Genomic DNA, 12,956 nt, shown 5'->3' with positions numbered 1-12,956 from the left:
AATGCCATAAATCTTTACCCTATTTTATAGATGCTATAACTTTTGCGCAAATCAATCAATATACGCTTATTGCAACTTTTATTATCAAAAATATGTAGAAGAATACATATCGGCCTAAACTGTTGAAAAAAATAGCTTTTTTTTAAAAAAAATTGAGGATACCGGTATTTATTATAGGAAAAAGTACAAAATATTGTCTTTTTTTGCTTATAGTGCAAAAAATAAAAAACGCTGAGATGATCAAATACCACCAAAAGAAAGCTATATTTGTGGGGAAAAAAAGGTAGTCAGTTTTGTTTGGGTACAACGTCGCACGGCCGCGCAAATGTCAGTTAAAGCGATGCAGTGCGTATCACAAAAAATGGTATGGTCATTGAGCAGCCAATATTTCCAGGGCTTAAGTGGTCAAATATGAGATCTGGGGCAAAAAAAAACCTCAGATTTCATATTTACACAAAAATGCAATGAAAAAATGTCTTTTGCAATAAAAATGTTTTCCTTTAAAGAGGAAGTAAACCCTGATGAGTTTACTTCCTCTTTCATTCCCTGCAAAGGCAAAGCATAATGGACTACTATGCATCGCATAGTAGCCCATTATGTGTCACTTACCTGACACAGGAGCCAGCGAAGTCGCCGCTGTCGCCTGTAGTCCGCTGCATCCATCTTGTTGGTGGGGTCTCGCAGCTCCGCCGCTGTCATTCGGCGAAGCCGCGATGACGTCACTCCCGCGCATGCGCACAGGAGCCGACACGCGCGGCAGCTCCGTCGCTGAGAATGCCGCGCTCAGTGCGCCATGCGCCGTAGACAGCGGTGCCCGTTTTCGGCCAAATATCTCCTAAACCATATAGGTTTAGGAGATATTGCTTGGACCTACAGGTAAGCCTTAATCTAGGCTTACCTGTAGGTCAAAGTGGTTTGTAAGGGTTTACAACCACTTTAAGAGCATTGTGTGGAAGTGAGGGTTGATGTCGCTTCCACCAGTCAACCCCATGGAGCCGAGTAGGAGCCATTTTCCCCTCACTCTGCAGCCAGGCCACCAGGGGCAAGGACGCGATCATTCCTGCCGCTACCGGAGGGTCCGGTATGCTGAGACCCCCGGAGACCCCTGAAGTGTGGCGAGAGGGGGCCCTCTCCCACCCCTGATAAAAGTGATCTCGCATGGAATCTGCCGCAGACATTACTTTTATCTGAAACTGGACCGCCCGCTGTAGAAGAGGATACCGGGGTTATAGCAGCTAGCTGCTGCCATAACAATGATATTCCTCTTCAAAGTGCCACGTATATCATAGAGAAAAATTTACCATCTTAAGAAAAAAATAAGGTACTTTTGAAATTGATGGCAGCAACACGTCTCAAAAAAGGTAGGACAGGGCAACAAAAATCTGCCAAAGTAAATGATACTAGCTAGGGAGAACACCGTTGATTGATCTGGGCCTCTTGAGCTATACAACCTGAACCCCTTCAGAGCTCTACTGTTGTTACTATGTTGTGAACTTGCAGAGTGGCTAATGTTGGTTTTTAAGTCCGATAATTGTGACTTTTGTTTGCTCCACTGACCACCTACAAGACATAATGTCTCCTTGCTCTGGGTATCAGGGACCTTTGCTCATGAGGTCCAGTGCCCAATTTTACAGGCCTGTCTGTGGCCACACACCACGCTTCAACCGAAAGCCTACGATTATTTCCTGACACTACTTTCTCCTGTGCGTGATCTACAACTTACTAAGACACACTATCACATCTTTAATAATTTTTATTTCGTTGCGTTCCTTAATTCCTGGTTGGACTTACTATACATTGTTTGCCACCTTTTTTTTGTCCCCTGAGCTGCATTCTTTTTTTTTTTTTTTTATATATTTTCATATCCCTATGTACGTAGGAGAGGAGAGGTTGCTATAGTACCAGACGCTAATTAGCTTTTACTGGGCACATTTTTTGCTGACATGCGGCTGCTACCTTTTTCTTTTTTCTAAGGACCTTAGACCCCCCCGAGGTCATTTACGCTTTCAGTTATGGGGCACAGCCACTCAACATGTTGTGGTTGTGTGTAGGGTGGGAAGGGATGTGTTTTTATTCATTATTGTTTGTGATGTGCGGACTCATATCGAACACTTTCCAGATACATAGAGGAACGAGACAGGGTGCCCCCTGTCTTTTCTTCTATTTGCACTAGCTATCGAGCCGCTGGCTGCTAAACTTAGGACTCATGATGGTATTAGAGGTCTGGTAGTTTGAGGGCTGGAGGAACGTGTATTATTGTACGTGGATGATATGCTTTTATATCTGGGAGACCATGATACATCCTTTACAGGGATTAATCTATTTAGAAATTGATCAGAAGCCGTGGAAACCGGAAGTGATGTAAGAGACGCCTGTAACGCCGTTAAAATTACAGATCTGCCGCTTTTTCATTTCATTTTTGTGAGTGCCCATTTGGCTTTTTTAATTAATAAATCAGTGAGTTCATACAATACTGCGCTATGGGAGATTCTTTTCCATCCCTTACATAAACCTGCTGTGTGTTAACATCCATGCTGATAAACTGGAAGTCACCATTGGAAATAGAGGACCAGGAGAGGCATCATTCGCCATCATTGGATCCCTGGAGGTTCCACAGCCATATGCACGAAGATCCCACACTGGAAGCTTTTTTATTGAAGAGCTTGTTTGAAGCACTATCAGCACTTTTTTCCTCATCCCCTTCACTGGTGCAACATTTAATCAATGTTTGTTCCGACAACTTGATTCTGATTAATTAGGAGTGGATTTTTTATTAACATTTTATTTATTTATTTTATTCATATTGAACACTCAGTATTTGATACATTTATGGATATTTGCATTGAATAGAATTACATAGGATATTATTGTTTATTTTGCACAACCTTTATATGCTTAATTTTTGTACGTTTGCACATTATTGCACAGGCATTTTATTATAAGCATTATTTGCACAGTGTATTTACACATTTATATCTGCACAGTGGATATACACATCAATATACCTCATGACTGTAGTACAGTTTAATTGGTGGCGTTGATCATTCTTCTATATATACTCATTTTAGTGCACTATATATACACTATATATCTAGCTACAACTAATTTATTTTTCATCACTTACTAGATACACTTTGATAGCGCGAGGGACTATATTACACATGATACATCCTTATCTACCGCATTCTTGGTAATACAGGAATTTGGACACTTTGCAGGCTTCTGCATCAACAGGTCCAAGTCAATGCTATTTCCCTTAGACCCACAACAAAATGTAATACTCCCTGCCCAATATCCACTTGCTGTCACATCCCAGTTTAAGCATCTGGGGATTAACGTTCAACTACCAGTGGATTTTTTGTAAACGTAAATCTGTGGCCCATAATTAGAACTTTTAGTGACAGGGTGCAAAAATGGAAGAATTTACCACTCACACTGTTGGGTAGAGCTAACTTATTCAAAATTATTTTCTTTCCTAAGTTCTTATATGTGCGCTCCAATACCCCAATCTATATTCTGAAAAAAGCATTTTGATACATTAATTCACTGCTGAGCTCCTTTCTGTGGGATTCAAAGGCGGCCAGAGTCTCCTTGGAGATCTTGGAATTACCAGTGCAAAAGGGAGGACTGGCGTTACCTGACCTTTGCCTCTACTATCTTGCATCACAGCTGGTATATATACATTGGCGAATGTTTCCAAAATTAAAAAATGCAGCTGTGGCATTGTTACTTCCTATGAAACCCTGCTAAGTGTTTTCTTCCAGCGGAAGGTCCGTCCCTACAGAGGGAGGGAGAGTGATGCTTAAATCTGCTAAATGTATCTTAGGGATCTGTCTGAAACATATAAGAGATGGCCCCCTTCACTTATCCCCCAATACGCCATTATGATTCAATCCGCGTCTGAAAGTATTTTTTCATCTCGAGGATGCCTATAAATGGTCTAAATTTGGACTTATGTACCTCCACCAACTATATGATGCAGGTGACATCAAAACGTTTTCACAACTGAAGAGTTCCTGACTACTGGGCATTGCAATATACCAGACTCAAACATGCGGCACACACTCAGTTCGGGACTGAATCAATATCCTTAGAGAATATGAACCTGGAAAAAGTCCTTGGCACCCCTGACCACATTAATAATATCTAGCTATTATAGTCTATTGATAGGCAAAGAAAAAGAGAAGAGAATTAGGGAAAGATGGACCACTATTATACCTGAGCTCACGGATGAACAGTGAGAGACAGTGTTGGCCTACTATATGCCCGTAGTTATATCAGCCAGGGACAAAATTATACAAATCAGGTACTTGTACCAAATGTACTACACACCGCTTAGACCAGTGATGGCGAACCTTGGCACCCCAGATGTTTTGGAACTACATTTCCCATGATGCTCTGGCACTCTGCAGTGTAGTGGAGCATCATGGGAAATGTAGTTCCAAAACATCTGGGGTGCCAAGGTTTGCCATCACTGGCTTAGACTGTAATAATATGGGCAGAAGATACTCCCCCACATAAATGTTTGGCAGCAGAGGGGTCATTTCTCCATATGGTGTGGGACTGTAACAGGATTCGTCCTCTCTGGTCACAGGTGACCCAATTTATTTCTGATACATTTGACCTTCTGGATATTTGTAGCCCATTATTGGGACTTCTAGGCATTATTGAGGATGAAGTGATGAGTAACAACATGAGAACTTTGCTGTGCTCACTATTCTTCTATGTCCGTAAACGTATTGTCATTAATTACATTAAAATAGACAACCTCACATTAGCCTCCTGGAAAAGCCTGGTTAATGCCAATGTAACATTATTTAAAATGACTTATGAAGCCAGAGGATGCTCAAAAAAATGTAGTAAAGTTTGGGGTAAATGGATTAATTCTGGAGATACTGTACAATCTTACACTTAAGGTGTTTCATTTGAAATGTGAATGCCCTGAGATCGGAAGCATAGAAATATGAGAATATGCTATATAGATGTATGGATGAATAACAGCACACATCACAAGAGTTTACAGAGGATTTTCCTCTGGATTAGTTTTATTACTTCTTTACATGACTATGTTATATGTTATACATAGCATGCAAATAAAAACAAAACAGAAAAAGTGCTATTTGTACTAATGGCTATATTGAGTTTAGAAATATGGATATCTAGGACTTCATAAAGAAAATGATGTGACATTATGTACACTTACGATTGTAACCTGCTTTCATTTTTTTCCTACTATGTATGTACACTTATCAGAAAAAAAAAAAAACACTTTAAAAAAAAAAAAAAGTTCTATAATGCAAAGAAGAAGCCATATCTGAACATGGTGCAGAAACACCACCGTCTTCTCTGGGCCAAAGCTAATTTAAAATGGTCTTTTGCAAAGTGGAAAACTGTTCTGTGGTCAGAATCGAAATTTTAAATTATTTTTGGGAGAAGAGGGACCTTCCGGCTTGCTATTTGCCCTAAGTTCAAAAACCTGCATTTGTAAGCAGCATATTCTCTGGCAAGAATGGGACAACATTTCTATCTCAAGACTCTAGCAACTGGTCGTCTCAATTCCCAAATAGATATATCCAGGTTTTAGAGCAGCATATGCTCAGGCAAGAATGAGACAATATTCCTCTCCCAATATTTGAAATGTTTTCTATTTTCTATTGTGAATAAAATTTGGGTTTATGAGATTTGCAAATCATGGCATTCTGTTTTTATGTAGATTTTACTTGTCGTCCCAACTTTTTTGTAACTGAGGTTGTAATTCTGCTGCTGATGGCACAAAATGCATGGCTGATAACTATACAGAGAAATGCAGCCTCTTTGCCTCTGAAGTGTGTAGGCAAAAAGCTACTACTGTCTATTGGTAAACCAGGCCCTGAACATAGAATTTTTTTGGATACGGATAAAGTGCCTATTTTAAGAATGAATATTAAGAAATAATTAAAATAACAAACAAGTTATACTTATCTGCTCTGTGCAATGGTATTCCACAGAGCGGCCCTGGACCTCCTCTTCTCAGGTCTCCTGCCGACTCTGTCCACTCCTCCTCTTAACTGTCTACCCCCATAGCAAGCGCTTCATATGGAGGCAGACATGTGGGCTCACTCCTCAGCTGGGCTGCGTGTGTCTACAGACACACAAAGCGTGTCTCAGCCCCACTCCCTCCCCATTGGATTTGATTGACAGCAGCAGGAGCCAATGGCTCCCGCTGCTGCCTCCATGTCCAGTGAGGAGCGAGAGCGCAGTGATGCTGCTTTCAGGCACAGCTCTGGGTCGAGATTGGGCTCAGGTAAGTATTTTTGGGGGCTTGGGGTTGTCATCCATGCAAGATGAGGTATTCCGGGGCGCATTTGGCTAGAGAGGACTGATTTCCTGTACTCTCTGGATTGATAAGTCCAAATTAGGGACCCAAAATCTCAGGGGTTCGAAGAGTTTGGGATGTGAAAAAAACCTCCAAATCCTGACTTCCAGGACTCCTGAAGGGGATAAGCCACATGCAAGGGAGGCCTAAAAAGCAGCAGGATGGACGTGGCACCTGTGTCAAAGAGTGACGTAGATCACAAGCTGTAAGGGTAAATGTTCTTGGAACCCAGACTCTTGTGCTGAACCCCCGCAGCCGTCAAACACCCTGAAACACTGAGGAATCCTACCCCAGTGATGGGACCAAGAGATCAGCAGTGAGCCACTTGTGTGGTTCCTTTTATGCTAGAACTGTGAGTTGTTTGACTTTTTGCTGAAGGAAGCTATTTATGTTTACTTGTTTTGGAGAAACAAATAGACTGTTTACTTTTACAAATGGCTGCTGGTGATCTTGACAAATCACTTTAACTAGTATATTTTGCTCATAAATGTTGATGCATTTATTCTATCGTAACACTTATATTTATTTTATTTAAATCACAGGCTATATTTTTGCTTTGAGCCCGTTAATATTTATTGGCATCTGTGATATTTGGCTGGAACTCTTTACATTCAAGCAGTCTTATGCGGTTAACCTTTTTGCTGTTGGTGTGGTGGCCTTTGGATGCACAGGTAAATGATATAAATTAATTTGAATGTCATTATTTGTAAATGCGTATTATCTTATAGGGCAACATTAATAAGTAGCCTGACTATCAGCACTTTTGTTAATGATCTCTAAAACGTGGTTTAGACAAACTAAAAGTTGTCTTATGGTGGATGGGGGTTACATCTTACTCAGGACAATCAGGACCCCAAATCAGTGCAGGACTACATGACTCTGCCCTTCTCCTCCTTTATAACATGGAAGAGCACAGATCTGTAGTCCTCAGAGATAACTGAGAATAATGTACCTACAGTGCCTTGAAAAAGTATTCACACCCCTTTAAATTTTCCACATTTTGTCATGTTACAACCAAAAACTTAAAGTGTATTCTATTTTGATTTTATGCGATAGACCAACACAAAGTGGCACAAAGGAAAATGATAAATTGTTTAAATTCTTTTTTACAAATAAATATCTGAAAAGTGTGGCGTGCATTTGCATTTAGCCCCATTTACTCTGATACCCCTAATTAAAATCTAGTGGAACCAATTGCCTTCAGAAGTCACCTAAATAATAAATAGAGTCCACCTATGTGTAATTTGATCTCAATATGAATACAGCTGTTCTGTGAAGCCCTCAGAGGTTAGTTAGATAAACTTAGTGCACAAACATCATCATGAAGGCCAAGGAACACGCCAGACAGATCAGGGGGAACGTTGTGGAGAAGTTTAAAGCAGGGTTAGGTTATAAAAAAAAAAACCAAGCTTTGATCATCTCACGGAGCACTGTTCAAACAAGAGAGTATGGCACAACTGGAGACCTTCCAAGACATGGCCGTCCACCTAAACTGACAGGCTGTTCAAGGAGAGTATTAAATCAGAGAAGCAGCCAAGGGACCCATGGTCACTCTGGAGGAGCTACACAGATCCTCAGCTCAGGTGGGGGAACGACATTTGTGAAGGAAAGCCTTAAGAAATCCCATTTGCAGTTTCTTAGAAGCCATGTGAGGGACACAGCAAAAATTTAACTTTTTGGCCTGAAAGCAAAACGCTATATGTGGCAGAAAACTAACACTGTACATCACCCTGAACACACCATCCCCACTGTGAAACATGGTGGTGGTAGCATCATGTTGTGGGGATGCTTTTCTTCAGCAGGGAGAGGGAAGCTGGTCAGAGTTAATGGAAAGATGGATGGAGCCAAATACAGGGCAATCTTATGCCGCGTACACACGTATCAGACTATCCGGCGGACTTTCTGAACAAGCTACCTTCCCACACACGGTACTTTTGCGGTGGACTAGGTACGGCGTACTAAGTCCGCCGCACTATCTGCCGTACTTTGAAATGAACGGACTCGCCCACACACATGGAGGAAAGTCCGTTCATTTTGAGCACGCCTCCAGGTAGCCAGGACCAGCGAAGGAGGCGTCGCTGGCCCCATCACCTGGTATGGACTTAAAGGGGAATCCCTACGCCAAAAAAAGGGGGTCCCCCTAGGTCCATATCAGACCCTTATCCGAGCACGCTACCCGGCCGGCCAGGAAAGGGGGTGGGGACGAGCGAGCGCCCCCCCCTCCTGAGCCGTACCAGGCCGCATGCCCTCAACATGGGGGGTGCCTTGGGGAAGGGGGGGCCGCGTGGCCCCCCACCCCAAAGCACCTTGTCCCCATGTTGATGAGGACAAGGGCCTCTTCCTGACAACCCTGGCCGTTGGTTGTCGGGGTCTGTGGGCGGGGGGCTTATTGGAATCTGTGAGCCCCCTTTAATAAGGGGGCCCCGGATCCCGGCCCCCCACCCTATGTGAATGAGTATGGGGTACAATGTACCCCTACCCATTCACCTGTGAAAAAAATGTAAAAAAAAAACACAACACACAAGGGTTAAAATAGTTTATTGCACAGCTCCGGGGGTCTTCTTCCGTCTTCGGGGGTCTTCTCGCCGGACTCCTCCGCTATCTTCTGCTAGCTCTTTTACTAGCGGAGGAGCCCGGCTTTCTTCTTCGCCGCCACCCTCTTCTTCCGGCTTTGCGGTCTTGTCCCCCTCTTCGGGGGTCTTGTCCCCCTCTTCGGTTCTTCTAGCTCTTTTACAAGCGGTGGCCCGGTCTTCTGTCGCCGCTGCCGCCTTCTTCTGTTCTTTTCTTCTCTTCTGGAGATGTGGCCTCGTCGCTGTCTCCGGTCACAATGACAGGACACGCGGCGTGCGGCGACGTATATATAGGGACATCGCTGGATGATGTCCCCACCCATTATGATGTCACAGTCCACTGTGACATCATAATGGGCGGGGACATCATCCGGCGATGTCCCTATATAAGTCGCCGCACGCCGCGTGTCCTGTCATTGTGACCGGAGACAGCGACGAGGCAACATCTCCAGAAGAGAAGAACAGAAGGCGGCAACAGAAGACCGGGCCACCGCTTGTAAAAGAGCTACAAGAAGGCGCGGTGGCCCGGCAAGAAGAACCGAAGATGGGGACAAGATCCCCGAAGAGGGGGACAAGACCCCCGAAGTTGGAAGAAGAGGGCGGCGGCGAAGAAGAAAGCTAGGCTCCCCCGCTAGTAAAAGAGCTAGCAGAAGATAGCGGAGGAGTCCGGCGAGAAGACCACCGAAGACGGAAGAAGACCACTGGAGCTGTGCAATAAACTATTTTAACCCTTGTGTGTTGTGTTTTTTTTTTACATTTTTTTCACAGGTGAATGGGTAGGGGTACATTGTACCCCATACTCATTCACATAGGGTGGGGGGCCGGGGGCCCCCTTATTAAAGGGAGCTCACGGATTCCGATAAGCCCCCTGCCCGCAGACCCCGACAACCAACAGCCAGGGTTGTCGGGAAGAGGCCCTTGTCCTCATCACCCATGTTGAGGGCACGCGGCCTGGTACGGCTCGGGGGGGGGGCTCGCTCATCCCCACCCCCTTTCCTGGCCGGCCGGGTAGCGTTCTCAGATAAGGGTCTGATATGGACCTAGGGGGGACCCCCTTTAAGTCCATACCAGGTGACGGGGCCAGTGAAGCCTCCTTCACTGGTCCCGCCTCCGGGCGGGAAAAGTCCGTTCATTTTAAAAGTACGGCGGACTAGCACACACACGGCCGTATTGTCTGCCGAAATGCGAGTCCGGTGGATTGATGTGCAAAACTACACTCTTAGTCCACCGGACTTTTGAGTAAAAAAAAGTCAGCCGGAGACCACACACGGGCGGATTGTCCGCCGGACTTTTCCACTGAATTATTTGATCGTGTGTACGTGGCTTTAGAAGAAAACCCAGTCTGCAAAAGACTTGAGACTGGGGCGGAGGTTCACCTTCCAGTAGGACATCGACCCTAAACATACAGCCAGAGGTACAATGAAATGGTTTACTGAAACAACAAAGCACAAACCCTCTGGCTGGACTTTAAAAGGCAATGACTCCAAAAATTGTATGTATAGACAATAAATGTAAAAACAATATAAGTTTAATAGTACAAATTTTTAAAACATAGATACATGGGAAATTTGTATAACACATTTACAAATTCAGTGGTATATATACACATGAAATCACAAAAAAACATCTAGTTTACATCATTCTTGTAAAAATATAGAGTGAACCTCTACGCTTTTAGGGTCAAATATGTTTTTATTGTTGTTAACAGAATAGGGAAACATAAGTAGCGTCCAGATCTTAATACCATAGGTTAATACAAAGTATGTCATATTTCCAGTACACAATGTGAACCAGTGCTAACGGGAGCACCAACACCCCATCTCCTACCAAGAGCAGATCCGTGGTCCACCTCCTGGTGTAAGAGGGGGGTTGATCATGTAGCAGTGTGTGTTGTAATGTGTACATGGTAGAGAGCAGGTGTCTGGGTGTTTCTGAAAGAGAGCACAGCTGTTCGTATCCTGTTAGGGGCCTGTGAATTTGGGATGAGGAAAAAAGGTCAGAACAAAAGGAGGATATGCGAAAGGCTGTGAGCCTGTTGCCCTGGTCATTTGGCATCACAGGCGTGCCTGAGATCTCCTAGGTTAGAGGGAATCATTATCCCCAGATAGGAGATGCCCTTGGAGCCCCATTGGAAAGGGAAGTTAGCCTGTACTCGGGTAAGGGATTTGTGGGGTAGGGATATATTAAGGGCCTCCGTCTTAGACATATTTCATTTAAAGTTTCTAAATTTCCCAAACCTGCGGAACTCCTGCATCAAAGAACTTAGGGCCGTGTGCGGTTGCTGAATGTAGACCAGGAGGTCGAACGCGTAAAGTGAGAGTTTATGATTGGAGGAGGGATCTCTACTATAGATGTGTTTTGTCTGATGGAATGGGCTAGGTGTTCTATTACTAGAACAGAAAGCAGGGGTGACAGGGGGCAGCCCTGGCGAGTACCATTGGACATCTGGAATGATGTGAAGGGGAAAACATTGACTAGGACGGATGCAGGGGGCAGAGTACAGTACCATAACCATAGACACAAAGGTAGGGCCAAGGCCAATCTGCTCCAGGGAGAGGCACAAGAAATTCCAGTTGACCCGATCAAAGGCCTTGTCCGCATCAAACGATAGCAGGCATGCCTTCAGATTGTGTCTCTGTATGTATGTAGGATATGAGAAGGATAGTTTTTGTGGTGTTGTCCCTGGCCTCGCGCCACCTGGTCTTTATGAGCAATGGAGGATAAGAGGGGGGAGAGGCAGTTTGCCAGGACCTTAGCATAGAGTTTAACGTTGAGGTTGAGCAATATCGGCCGATAGCCAGTGCACTGTGAGAGATCTTTGCCAGGCTTGGGTATGACTGAAATATTAGCGGATAGTAGGTTACTGGAGGGTAAGTGGGTATAATCTATAGAGTTAAACATAGTGGACAACAATGGGGCGAGGTGCTGGGCAAATGACTTGTAGAACCTAGGGGAGAACCCGTCGGGGCCCAGGCATTTACCAGATTTCAATCCTTTAATAGCAGTAAGGAATTCTGCTACCATTAGGGGGTTATCCGTGTCAATCGCTTGTTCGGGGTCTATTTGTGGTAGGGCTGTCTCTGAGATGTAATCTTTCATATTGGATAGGTGTGAGTCTCCCATATTGGTCGCTGTGGTAAAGAGGTCGACATATGTTGCTGGGTCTGAGTCTCGTTTATGCATCAGTTCAAGAGTTCAAGCGTTTTTATAGTAGACAGTAGATGGGAGATGTCAGCGGTTCTAGCTTTTTTTTAGGTGGGAGCCATGTTTAATGAGAGTTCCCCGAAGTACACACTTCAGGGCCTCCCATTTAGTGAGGAGATTGGTGTAATCATACCAATGGACCTCAAAGTCATGGATCGCCTTTTCAACCACTGCAACGCATGGGATATCTTTCAACAAATTGTCGTTTAGAAGCCACGTGAACCCTGTACGGCATGTCGGGGGGGTGGGCTATGCTAAGGTGTGCGGGAGCATGGGCAGACCACAGTATATTACCTAGGGATGTCTAAAGCGGGATGTCAATCAATTCCTATTGGGAAAACCATTCATCTATATGCTAGTCCGACAGACCAAATACGACACAAGGGCAGCTACTGGCTATTGAACTTCCATTTCTAGTCCCGTTGTACGTCATCGCGTTCGAAGCGAATGGACTTGGGTGTGATCGTGTGTAGGCAAGTCCGTTCGGTCGGAACTTGGTCAGAAAGACCGTCAGAGTTTATTCTGCCGGAAAGTCCGGTCGTATGTACGCGGCATAAGACTTTAGGATGAAACGATTTGTGGAAGGCTATAGATACTCCTTTGGACTTTGCCTGAGGGTTTGTGCTGTGATACCATTAATTAAATAATTAGGGATGGGGAAAATTGGGACTTTAAATGAGGTCATGGCCTGGTAAGGCAATACACCTCCATCCCTATCACTATTGAGCATAAATTAAAAACAAGGGTTTGTCGGGACTTTATATGAAGCACAGGGTTAAAATAGAGTACAATGGTGGCTGTTTAAAGAGTTTATTTATCTGTAAAAA

General features: G+C 44.1%; 1 protein-coding gene across 2 annotated transcripts in view; it reads left to right on the top strand.

Annotated features, from left to right (window-relative positions):
- Window positions 1-12,956, top strand: part of SLC29A4 (solute carrier family 29 member 4) — a 118,164-nt gene that overhangs the window by 52,596 nt on the left and 52,612 nt on the right. For both annotated transcript variants that reach the window (XM_077448734.1, XM_077448735.1), the window contains one exon: window positions 6,898-7,026. In XM_077448734.1, coding sequence (XP_077304860.1) covers window positions 6,898-7,026 — 129 coding nt within the window. The remainder of the gene's footprint in view (window positions 1-6,897; window positions 7,027-12,956) is intronic.

The sequence above is a fragment of the Lithobates pipiens genome, unplaced genomic scaffold (genome assembly GCF_037356315.1).
Source record: "Lithobates pipiens isolate NorthernLeopardFrog02 unplaced genomic scaffold, aLitPip1_a1.2 Scaffold_22, whole genome shotgun sequence".
Classification (NCBI taxonomy): Eukaryota; Metazoa; Chordata; class Amphibia; order Anura; family Ranidae; genus Lithobates; species Lithobates pipiens.
This window is presented reverse-complemented; position numbering and strand designations above follow the sequence as displayed.